A 12,139-nucleotide genomic window follows, 5' to 3' on the forward strand; every position below is an offset into this window, starting at 1 on the left:
AAGAAAAGAAGTAAGATATTTCTTAATTCGAGATTTAAGAGAAAGTACACTTGAAGTTTGACACTCGATGGGAATAGAAAATGGGAGTGAATTTCAAAGTTGCGCATAGAGAGAAGTTATCAAAAATATAGTGTTTTAAAGTAAGGGATGTCCAGAAGACTTTTTTCAACAGAAGATCTTTTCTTTATTATCTACGCAATATTATTGTACTCTACATATTATATTTTGATAATATTTTGTATTTAAACAGTGTTTTGTATATTTTTAACATTCCAACGATATTATATGTTGTTTTTTTACAACTATGTTCGTTCTTGGAATAGTCAAATTCCAGAAACAAATCATTAAGTTTAATATTTGTTTACAATAGCATATCTAAAATATTGATCAAATATCATCTAAAATATGATTTTATAATATGGCCTACAGTTATTAATCTCAACAATTGCTTTATTACAAATGAAATTCGTGTAATTTACTGCTCGAATGCTAGTGAATGATGATAATACCACTTTGTTTATTAAAACATCTTGAATACTATTTCTAGAAAAGTTAACACACTAAAACCAATATATGTATCTGTCCCTGTGGGACGTTGAAGTGTGTAGCTGAAGATACGGCCCTAGAATTGGCGAATCTTTTCTGTCAAAAACACATCGGTGTTTGAGTACATCTGATAAAACATGATATATGTATGTAAACTGTACTTTTGCTTAAGAATAGATATAGGTTCAATGTATCCAGAAGCCAAATATATTGGGATTAAATTAGGTTTTCCTGTTTTAAGTCTTAGATTATTTATAATAATTGTTAAGTACAGGCTAAGACAATAACATTCTTTTTTTATGCTGCTATGTCTGAAGCTTCCTGTTCTGGATTGCTGGTGAAATCAAATCAACTTTGCTCATTAAAAAAAATCTGTTTGAGAATTAAAATAAAAATGACATTGTAACTACTTTATAATCTCTTCATGAGGTCTGGGAGACTAATAGATACAGACTACGTTTTATAACATGACAAAGCACGAGATATACTAGAATCACATTTTACTAGCAGACTATATAAAAAATATATAATATTGCCAATGCGGTATACATATGTGTAAATAATTTAAGGGTTTGTAAGATTTTAAAAAAGTGAAATATATTTGATATATTTAGTCGTATTTAGTACTTCTTTAATATAGAGGTTTTTATTTAAAAATTGTTCCCGTTCTTCAAGTATTGTATTCCTATCTAAGCGTATTCACCTCACAGACAGAATCGGGACGTAACTGAGAAGTAAGTTTTCTTTCTACACAATTTTTAAGGATTTTTTGATTTCATAGCCGCAGCAGCTCGACCTACCGCTGTCACAACTGCCGGAGTCACCATCATCGTTTTGTTCTTGTAAGTATGGATCACCTGCTGAAGAATGGAATTCGATTTAAAAACGAGATGTATTTACAGTTACGGCAGCGGACTTCTAAACGAGACAGAAGTAAATCTTGAAAAGAAGTTCCACCGAAGACAGCTTACCAACACTAATTTGATGAGGAATACGGCGAATGTTAAAAATGATATGGACATGAGGGCGCCCTCTGAGGACGGGAACTCAACGTGGCCGCGGCCCGTGTCCCGGGCGCGGCGTGGCGAACGATCCTCGTCCGGCCAAGTACGTTCCACATGATCTTCTGTGGATGAACACAGTCATAAATTTACTGCCCTGCTAATTGAAAAGAATTTTTTTTTTGGTAACCCTTTGTAATTGCAACATAGACGTAAATGCTGTTATGTTGAAAGGTAGCATATTAAGTTTAAATGTACATTTGAGTGTCTGATATTTTTTGTCTTTCGTTCGGTAGGCTTATGTCCTAGCGTTATAACATTTTTCTTGTTCAATATTTTGATTAAAACTAATGTGATCTGATATAAGTTTATACGTGAGCGTACCTATACTTGTTAATATTCTAGTTTTCAAGTTCTCCAAGTAGTTAATCTTGCTTTTGAAACCTCTTTTGGTATTTGATGTAATTGTATCTGTAACAAGTTTCAACAGCTTCCACACGGTGTTCATTGTACTGCCCTTGGTTTTGTGAGATATTTCCTCTGAGTTGGTTTTAACCCGTTGCTCTTCTTTGTCTCTGTTGTTATGTTTTTGTTCATTGTCGTCAAGTTCATCCAAGTCTTTGATATTATCCTGAGGTTTCGGTGTTTTTTTTTCAGGAGAAATATTAATTCTGCGAATATCCGATTGCTTCGTTGTATCTGTTACGAACGGCTTTTCTGTTAAACTTTCTTTCTGATCTTCACCACTGTTTTGTTTTACTTTTTCTTGATAACCGATTGGTGGCTTTGTGGAAGTTATTGACTTGTCAAAATATATCGTTTTACGTGTTGGTATAACTGAATAGTTTGGTGAGATCGGTTTTTCGTCATTCACATTTCCAAATAAATTTTTTTTATTTATCGTATTTGTTGTTAATGGTACGGTCACAGTTTCCTGTTTGTTTATTTTACTATTTTGTTTAATATGAACATTTGAAAATGAAGACTCCCCTGAGTTCGTTTCGAATGAATGTTCACTATGTCTGTGATCAGTCTTGCTCGGTATTTCTTCTTCATGATATCTGCTGAGCGATGATTGATAGTGATGAGGCACGTCAAGTTTCGACTCCAAGTGGCCGTGCTTCTGTTCGTGGGTGGCTCTGCTGTTCAATATTATTTTATCATTAGGAAAAGAAGGCGTTTTAACAGTAGGGATATGAACCCTCTTGATGTTAGCGACGTTTTGCACTCTATCTACGACACCTATTTTCTTATGTTTTTCTATCACTGAATGATTCCTGTACACTGCAATAGCTGTTGTGCTTTCGTCCGCTCCATCGCGCCTGGTAAACGGTCTCGTGAATTCATTGCGGTAATGATTCTGCGATATCTCCACCCAGTCACAGCTAGCTCCGGAGAGACACAGCAATACCAGTACGTACATGGAGTTGACGCAACACGCGGCAGTTATATTGCTCCGTATTCCCTGGACTGTCCTCAACAGCTCGGCTCATATAGATCAAGTTGTTTTACTTTATGTTACAGGGCTGACAATCGTCACACTGCTCGGATTTGTTTTTGCTGAATTCAATACAAATTTAATTTTCAGTTACGACAATCAACGGTACAGCATATTACATATAGCAAATTTTGCAAAATTAAAAGGATCGTCGGAATAGGAAAACAAAAAATACATTTCTTTCTGTTTATTTTACGTATTCTTTTTATTTGAAATATAACAATGATAACCGGTCGACAGCCCTGGGTGACAATTTCACGGAGCACGGTCGTTCCAACCAGCGAACAGTTGATAGACTGACGACATTAGAGTAACGGTCTCTTGTAATGTTGTGTGATGTTGTTTGAGACACGTTGTATGTTAAATGTCAAACTCTTCTGAATTAATTATACCGGCTGAATATATGCCTTAAAGATAAACGACTTAGTTTATATTTAATGACTATAAGTGGAGTTGGGTTGTTGGTATTGATGAATTGATTAGCTTTCTTTGGAGAATATCCTGAGCCCGGCGTGGACCACTGAAACACAATATCTTGAAACTGGACATCGGCACATTACCAAGTATTCCGGAGCAAAAAAAACCACTGAAGTCTTTTGACAAATATTTTATTATTGTTATTTGCATTTCATATAAAAAATAAGTATATAATAAAAATAAAAGACGTAAAGAGATGTCAACAAAATAAAATAATAATTTCAAGAATCACAGTAACTGGAAGTTTGCTTCGTAGATGACGTTCACAAAGTATAAAAAATCACAGACTCGTGTTAAAGTAATAACAGAAAGCGAAAAGAATCTCTCGCGCCCCTCGGGAGTCGGGAGTCGGGAGTCGGCACCCTGGCCTCACTGTACTCTGGGACTGTTCGCCGACTCTTGATGTCTTTAGTCATAGGCTGGAGTCTCGGTTACTGTCCTTTTCAAATCTTTTGCTAATGTCAAAAGTCGACGAACGGTCAGCGTTTGTCTTAACTATACGAGGCCGCATACGGAGCGGTCCCGTGACCGTGCTGAGAGATTGTTCCACATACTTCAATTACACGTCATAAAAATAGCTTACAATAGTTTAGGCCGTCGCTCGATTTCTTAACAATAACTCTATCATTATAAAGGAGGCTGTGTCAGGTTCGTCTCTATCTAATCGTATTAAAAATATCAGCTACAATATTAGTCCTCGCTTCTGTCGACCGTCACTACCATGGCGATGTCGTCGCGCGCTGCTCTCCTATATACGATCTGTTAAATTTAATCCAGCTGCCTATGTACCTGTGGTGCGGACCTCTCTCTAACCACCGCTGTACACACGTTTGTAACAAATGCTTTATATTATTGTTAAACTTATGGAATACAATGCTGAGGGGTCTTCGATTAGCTTGCCCTATACTGTTAAGAGTCGTAGGTAGTAGGTGGAATGTGGTAGGGGGTAGGGGGTAGGGGGTAGGGGTATGGTTACAGGCAGTTTTATTTATTTATTGTTTGTTATAAAAACTCTTCTTATTCTTACAATGTGAAAAAGTTTGTGATCTGGAACTCTCCCTACTAACCGACTTTCTTAAATATTTATTATGCATTTTTTGTGCTCTCCTAGCGGCTCCTTATTATAACAACATTATTTATCTTAATATTTATACTAGCTCTATGATTTGTATATATTTAAAATGTAATATTTTCTCTCTTTCATCGTATAAATAATATATTTTCTCTAAATTTTGGCACGGCTTGCCACTGGGTTCATGTGTCATCAGAGACGTCACAACAATAGATCCACCTCCCACAGCTGAGGAGTGTGACTCACACGAGGTCACGTCCCGGTCGGTCGACATGCGGCCGGGACGCTAACAATACTATAGTTATTGTGGTCATAAATAATTTTCGGAAGATGCGTATTAGAATGTAATCACTAGTAAGTAACAACGTACAGTCGGACGACTGTACAAGCCGAGACTCTCCCCGTCTCGGTCTGAGCGGCGCCGCTCGTGTGTTAGAGCGGGACGGGTATATACTCGGCGGCGGTATATAAGCGGCGTGCCGGCGCCGGCGGGTCAGTCGTCGCTCGCGGCTGGTGGACGGCGGTCGTCACTGATAGCGGTGATCGTCGCTAGGGTGTGTCAGGTACCTGCTGCCGACGCGGGCCTCCAGCGCGCGGAGGTCGGCCCAGGCCTCGCGGGTCTGCAGCCACGAGTGCGCCGCGCACTTGTCCACGGAGAGCCGCTTGCGTTGCTTCACTTGCAGCAGGTTGTTGATCAGGTCGATGGCTGTGTGAGAGATGACGGGAGAAGGATACACCCTCGGTACATATGAACCGTAGAGACTGTGCGTCTCGTGTCTTTAACAGAGATTGGTTCAAACCTTCGTAGGCCCTATTGATCTATAAAGTATTTACTGAGTCATTCGTTTTATTTACGTTTCTTTGCGACGCGCATGTGTCGAGAGTGTTTGATTCAATCTTTGCGTTCCTTTCAATTAAATATGACTATTAATCTGAGCGCGTTGCGTACCTTGTGGTGAGATTTCCCTCCAGGGCGCCGGCGGGTACATGAATGCTGCGTTCTGTATCTGCTCGTGGATGTCCTCGTCCTCGTTGAAGGGGAAGGTCCCCGACAGCGACACGTACACGATCACCCCCACCGACCACATGTCCAGGGACCGGTTGTAGCCCTTATTCCGGAGCACCTCCGGGGCTGTATCATCGTCATTATCATCATGCAAATCGTTATCATCATCACTCATTCTCCCTTTCGGTTGTGGCGTCTGTTCTCACCGAGGTAGGCGGGAGTGCCCACGACGGAGCGCCTGAAGGACTTCTCCCCGATGATGCGCGCGAAGCCGAAGTCGCACAGCTTCACCTGCGGGAACGTCTCGTGTGAGGACAGCAGCACGTTCTCCGGCTTCAGGTCGCAGTGGACGATGTTCTTCTCGTGAAGATGCTTCAGGGCCACCAGGATCTGAGGCAACGTAAGTTCTATTTTATTTACAAAAATTGGCGAAGCAGTACAGTTCGTGTGATGGAAAGTTATCGTACGGAAATTTTATACCTCTTTATAGTGATCAGGATGTTAGACATCTCTCTTACAAAGATGATTCAGATAAACAATATATTAACGGTGGAAGATTTTTACTCTTTTCGGTCAGCAATCGAATCAGTTTTAAAAATTAATTCACCCGAAATTATCAGTTTAAAAGTGTTACAATACTTAGATACAGCGAGTGCCTGAACGCCGGTCGCCATGAGTCGTCATGACTAAGGTGTATAAGTTGCGCGGATAGTTAATTTATTAGTTACTGTCGGTGTTCCACCGTTGGAATCGGTTTTCGCAACCCGGTTGATGTCAACGAATATGTCAACTCTATCCATAAAGACGCTCGCCAGCAACGTAGTTTTGCTCTATTTAATATCTTTACCTGGGCGACCAAAAACTTAGTGATCCTCTCAGTGAGGCGGCCCTTCTCATGAGAGAGTATCATCTCCAGCATGTCCCCCTTCAGCTTCTCCATGACCACGAAGATCCTCTCTGGCGTCTCGAACATCCGCTCCAGGTTTACGACTCCGGGGTGGGACAGGTTCTGGAGGATCGCAACTTCGTTCTTCAGCTGAGCCTCCTGCTTGGTTGGGAACCGTAACTTATCTATCACCTGCAATGAAAGTAAAATAAAAAACTGAACAGGAAGTATTTATTCTTGCGGTCTATACATAACGGATTCCTTTAGCAGCAACATCACGAAGTATGTTCGAGACAAACAAGACATTTCATATTGTAAGTAATGTTTATTTTGTTTGTTCTGCAGGAGTAAGAAACCACAGCACCTCTACTGGAACCTTTGTTTTTTTCTTAATAGTGACGTCAGACGTCTACCTTGATGGCGACTGGTCTCTGTGTGTCGCGGTGTAGGCCGCCGTACACTATCCCGAACTGTCCCGACCCCAACACCTCTCCCGGATGTATCTGGTAAAGTTGAGCCATCTCTGTGGCTCTCTCCCCCGACCCCGACCCTCCCGCCCCGCTCCCGCCCGCCCCGCCGCCACAGGTCTCGGTTGCGCCGCCGCCCGCTTCTACTGATATACACATATTACAAATATTTATTTACAAATAATTTTACTGTTTTCTTTAGAGTTATATTGATGTCTATAACGGGGCACGAACAATTGATTGACTTCTTTGTCAGGATTCTATTTTCCAAATTTCCGTAAAATTTATTCCAGGGCAAAAGACCGATTAAATAAAAAATCCTTGAGACGTACGAATCGACGTATATCTTGTTTCTTAATGAGTGACTTTATAGTATTTGGTTAGTATGTGTGCGTCTGTTCACCGGATCGTGTGTGCGGCATGAGCGCCTGCCGCAGGGCGGTCTCCCAGGAGCGCGCGAGGTAGGCGCCGACGCCGGAGTCGGGCGGTGGTAGGGCTCCGCCCGCACCGCCCCACGCGGGATCCACACCCACCAGGTAGTCCAGGTTGGCCGTGCGCATCTCGAAACAGTGCATAACCTCTGACGGAAACAACCACGAGGCGATACATTAGCCGATTGTTTGTTTGTTTGGAGCTCGTCAACTCCGCTCGGTGTGGGGACTCACCGGCCTGCGGTATCCTGGCGCTATCCACGGCCAGTATCTCGTTGAGCGGTATCTCCTTGTAGTACTTGGTGCCCTGCTCCGAGGTGAACAGCGTCACGGACTCGCTGTCCAGCCGCCAGTAGTGCCGCTTGATCTAGTATACACATGTACAGGGAATGAATTCTGAGTCACTTCTTTACTCTGATCGCCGCCGTTGATCCCGTACTTTACACCGTGCAAGTCCGTACGGGCTTGAGACTACGATCATTACTACAGAACACAAAGAGTTGCTCCTGACACGTTAGGTATAAATTGAGAAGTCATCTCATTACATACGGTCTTATCTTTGTTGGTGAAGTGCACGAGCCAGCCCTCCTTGAGCCACTGTCCGTCCCGTCTCTTGGTGTGCTTCACTGACTGGACGATGCGCATCAGAGGTATGTTGGTGCTCGGAGATGAGGACGAACTGTAATTGAGGGGAGAGATTCAGACGATCGAGATGAAAATCATCATCAGACGAATAGTTGTCGAGCTGTTTGTTTAGGATCCTTACGAAACTTGTAATTTATACCGGACTGTAAACAACTGAACGAAAAAACTACGGACTTTTAACTAGTAACTTTGTCTCGGACCGGCGGACACTTTCACAGTATAGAAATATATGGAATGTGTAAGCATGTCACCTGCTGGGTCTGCTGGCGGCGCGCTCGGGGATCACGTCACGCTGAGGTTCCTCCTCACACTCTCGTAATGCGTTCTGTGATAAAACACAATTACAAGTCTGTTTGTATACATGTATTCCGGTCAGCGAAACAAGATAGAACATGTAAACAGAACCAACACTGTCGATCCATACGTGAGTAGTGGATTTTTAATATGGAAGTGGTATAAGGTGTCCACGAATATCAGTTAATTTAAAATAGTGGAAAATAAAAACGTGAAAAGGAATACAATCTGTTAATGAACGTTGCCGATTGCGATCCAAATGTCGTCTCCGAGTCTTATCAGATTATATTATTTTAATGTTCTGAAAACAAATATTAAAAAGAAAAAAAAGTTTACATACACGTGTGTTGCAGTGTATATGTTACTTTTAATGCGGTTTGTTTCAGTGAGTAAAGTAACCCGGTACAAATCAGTTTGTTAACAGTTGTTATCTTGTTTCGTTGGCTCTACTATATCCTCGTTTCGTCGTACCTCCACGTGGTTGTGGTTGTTGGGTTCGTTGTCGTCGGAGTCATCGTCCGCGCGAGGCTCGGACAGCTCGCTGCTGGTGCTGATAGTGTCGTCCTTCTCACCTGCGTGTGAACATCGCTCGAGGTTAGACCATCAACACAACTTAGAACTAAATTACTACATAAAATTATTTTTTTATCTATCATATGAACTCGTTATTACTTCAGTAACTACACGGGGTTGGTGGTAGTAGACTGTTTTTAAGAAATTTTTAGGTATTTTTCTTTTTAGCTTTGTACAATTGTCTCCTTTAAAGAGTATGCAGAACACATCGATGAATAAACAACCGTAGGGTTTTCTGTATAACATTCACCGCGAGCCCGCGGTCTTCGGTATCGCTGGTTAAATGACTCGGTGTTGAAGTCTGTAAAAATGTCTAATGAAACATGACATCGGTCAAACCTTGTTGGTCTCTAATCTCCCCACCACAGTCCTTGGGAACGAACGGTAGGCACTTCCTGTGAGCGTTGTAGTGACAGTCCCCACACTGGAGGCCCTGCTTGAACAGTCCGCGGAGCAGTTTCTTACAGTGGCGGCAGACGGTGGGCCTGGTGTACGTGTGTACTTGGAAGGTGTGCGGGATGCCCAGAGAGTTCCAGGACGTGGCACGCTTGGAACTCGCCGTCGTCTGTCGGACATACGTCACACTCCACACTTCATATTATGGAACCTTTCGTTTTAGATCTACCCTCGTTTCGATCTCATCTTTTATGGTTTAAAATGAACTTTTTTGTCTTACGCAAATTTTAAAACGAGTGTCGTTTCAAAGTTTTTGGGGCGTTGGGTGATGGGAGCAGGAGAGTAAAATAAAACTCGTGTAAGATAAAATATGATTTATTACATACAAATAAAGATAATTAAAACTACAAAATACAATGCTACCCACCACCCGGTGCTTCACTCGGTTAGTAAATATTACATAAAATCTTTATAAGCAATGTTCGTTGTCTTTCCATAATAACGAAAACAACTCTTTTGTTAGAACAACGCTTCCCGAGACTCGGCTCGCCCAGGCGTATGTCAACAGTTAAAAATATATAAATTATATTTATATTAGAAGTTCATTTGTGACACACTTCGTTAAATAATAACACTATAACAGTAGGTACATCACGTACCCTACGTGCCTTATACATGACATGCATTAGTAAACCAGATACTTTTAGCACGACTGATGATCGAGACGGAGGGGCGGACGGAAAGTGTCCTGGGATCATATAGATACTACAATAACGAGTGAGGGCGATGCTCATGATAGATATAACGGCCACCGATCGCCAGGCTCGAGTAAAACAAGCCCTTGTTCTTTTTGTAACGAATGTTTCATCTGATACGAGTACATGGAACATTCATTATGGAAAAATTAAGGCTCTGCTGAAAAGCAACAAGTGGAACATGTGCTCTAGGTCTAGCGATTATTTAACATAACCACGGGAATTGAAGGTCGTATATTCGGATGTATGACTAATGAAATGTTTAATCGGCCATGCCAAAAATATCGAGGGCTCTAAGGGGGACGAGTGGAATGAATATGTATATAAAGTCTTAACATACAGAATATCGAAACCAGATAACGGCGTATCGTTCGTGAGTACAGTATGGCGTGGTTGTCTGTGTGTACTAGTCGTTGTTCCCTGTGACGAGGTGTGCGAGGCGCCTTACCAGCGAGTCCTCCTGGGAGCTCTGTGACTGTGAGGGGGCGTGCGAGGAGCGCGAAGGACTCCGCGGCGCGCCCGACGCGCGCCGCACGCCCGCCGCCGGCGTGACGGACGCACTACTCTGGCAGTTGGACGGCACCTTCACCGCACAGCGTTTGTGGTAGTTCAGTCCGCAACCTTGACCGACAGTACATTATAATTATTGAAACATTTACAGTAAAATAGCTTGCTTTGAAAGATGAAATGTCATTTCAAAAAATATATTACAGAGGTGGTGATAGAGAACTAGTAAATAGTAATAAACGGGGATCCGTAATGTGTTATCTTACGATGTGGCTATCCATACTTAAACTATATTGTTATAGATACGGAAGCTAAATCTCCTACCTTCACATTTAAGTCCCTGCCGCACGAGTCCGAACAGCATCTCGCCACAGAAGTCGCAGAAGGTGGGCGCCTTGTAGGAGTGTACGGCCAGTGTGTGAGGACGAGGCGCGGGCACAGGGTCCTCTCCCGAACACAGCAGTGCTGAGGACGAGCGGTTCGTGTAACGATACGGCCACATTCATAGCTAAACTTTTGAAAAATTAACTCACGGTTTGCTGTGAGTACGATCTCGACCAGAGTCTCGTCGGTGACGTCCGAGGCGGAGTTGATGAGCTGCAGCACGTTAGGAGAACAGTAGTCGTGACGGAATAACAGGATCCGGTCAGACAGACGGTTCAGACCGTTCTCTGGGATCTAGGGGGAGATAATAATATCCCTTGCAACATACATATATGATAGTTTTTATCTGCGTCGATGTTTTATATTGGGCTCAGAGAGAAATTTGTAAAGTGGGTCTAAATAATAGATATGGAAAGAAACTAGCACCGGCATTTTAAGCCTGTTTAATAGAATTACATACAAAATACAACTGTCACGCCATGACCCCGGGTTATTCACAGTTGTATTTTGTTGGATAAGTAGCACCAGGTTATATCACAGCCCGTATGTTATTCTGATATCTAAACCAAATTAAACCGCATTCAACCTTTTCGTTGACGAACTTGACGGCCAGTTCCTTCAGTAGCGCCAGCGTCAGACGGTGGAGAGGCGCGCTGACAGCGTCACGAAGCACACCCAACTGGAACAGGAAGGTCACCTCGTCCTCCATCACTGGAACAACACCGAATAGTTAAAACTGATATGATACCCAATACCATTTACGAAAGACCTTGCCTCATTTCATCTAACTTCCGTTGCTTTCTCGGTCGAAGGCATTATGTAAAATTATTATAATCAGGACATATTTCGTCACGCCTTGATGGTTTGGATCAGGACTATTTTTTCTGTTCTCGTACCGCGGAGACCTGTTTTCTCGTATCGCTTGTAGGTCCTCTTAAATAAAACCGGTCATGAACACAAAAAAATGTTTCGAACGAATTTTGCTAGAATGTGTCACTTCCGCATTTTTCTCATTACAAAATAATATACGTAGGTATTTTACGGATATATTAATTTTATATATTATTTACATGGAATTATATAGATCGAAGCTCTATAACTTTTGGGGTGACAAAATGTCTGCCTGTGAACCCTTCCGCAATATTTATATAATGTACATGCTGCACTGAATTTGAGATAATAATTATAATTAAAGTAGATA

The 12,139-nt window shown here is 42.0% G+C and overlaps 2 protein-coding genes across 7 annotated transcripts in view; both read right to left on the reverse strand.

The window, feature by feature from the left end:
* Positions 1–1,002: 1,002 nt before the first annotated feature.
* LOC116773030 (uncharacterized) lies at positions 1,003–2,999 on the reverse strand. Its single transcript, XM_032665391.2, has 3 exons — positions 1,932–2,999; positions 1,518–1,672; positions 1,003–1,406 (listed from the first exon to the last, which is right to left on the reverse strand). The coding sequence occupies exons 1-3, from the start codon at positions 2,968–2,970 to the stop codon at positions 1,305–1,307; spliced, it is 1,296 nt and encodes a 431-aa protein (XP_032521282.2). The 5' UTR covers positions 2,971–2,999; the 3' UTR covers positions 1,003–1,304.
* Positions 3,000–3,637: 638 nt separating this feature from the next.
* LOC116772828 (serine/threonine-protein kinase D1) overlaps positions 3,638–12,139 on the reverse strand; it is a 34,778-nt gene continuing 26,276 nt past the window's right edge. For 5 of the 6 annotated variants that reach the window (XM_061528474.1, XM_061528473.1, XM_061528472.1 and 2 more), the window contains 15 exons: positions 11,525–11,649; positions 11,088–11,232; positions 10,879–11,019; positions 10,496–10,668; positions 9,236–9,461; positions 8,795–8,895; positions 8,281–8,354; positions 7,934–8,063; positions 7,619–7,751; positions 7,357–7,533; positions 6,900–7,099; positions 6,448–6,678; positions 5,807–5,990; positions 5,544–5,726; positions 3,638–5,300 (listed from right to left, as the gene is read on the reverse strand). In XM_061528474.1, the coding sequence (XP_061384458.1) occupies positions 5,122–5,300; positions 5,544–5,726; positions 5,807–5,990; positions 6,448–6,678; positions 6,900–7,099; positions 7,357–7,533; positions 7,619–7,751; positions 7,934–8,063; positions 8,281–8,354; positions 8,795–8,895; positions 9,236–9,461; positions 10,496–10,668; positions 10,879–11,019; positions 11,088–11,232; positions 11,525–11,647 (2,400 nt within the window). In that variant the 5' untranslated portion in view covers positions 11,648–11,649 and the 3' untranslated portion in view covers positions 3,638–5,121. The remainder of the gene's footprint in view (positions 5,301–5,543; positions 5,727–5,806; positions 5,991–6,447; positions 6,679–6,899; positions 7,100–7,356; positions 7,534–7,618; positions 7,752–7,933; positions 8,064–8,280; positions 8,355–8,794; positions 8,896–9,235; positions 9,462–10,495; positions 10,669–10,878; positions 11,020–11,087; positions 11,233–11,524; positions 11,650–12,139) is intronic. The other variant, XM_061528471.1, reaches the window with a different exon arrangement.

This window comes from Danaus plexippus (genome assembly GCF_018135715.1).
Source record: "Danaus plexippus chromosome 18 unlocalized genomic scaffold, MEX_DaPlex mxdp_20, whole genome shotgun sequence".
In the NCBI taxonomy this organism is placed as follows: Eukaryota; Metazoa; Arthropoda; class Insecta; order Lepidoptera; family Nymphalidae; genus Danaus; species Danaus plexippus.

What these genes read in the sequence shown, in the direction of transcription:
- LOC116773030 (XM_032665391.2), bottom strand. Translation starts at nt 2,970, where the DNA reads ATGTACGTACTGGTATTGCTGTGTCTCTCCGGAGCTAGCTGTGACTGG. An exon ending in TAGAATATTAACAAGTATAG is followed by an intron (nt 1,673 to 1,931) that starts GTACGCTCACGT and finishes GTTCATCCACAG; the next exon opens with AAGATCATGTGGAACGTACT. An exon ending in TCCTCATCAAATTAGTGTTG is followed by an intron (nt 1,407 to 1,517) that starts GTAAGCTGTCTT and finishes TCCATTCTTCAG; the next exon opens with CAGGTGATCCATACTTACAA.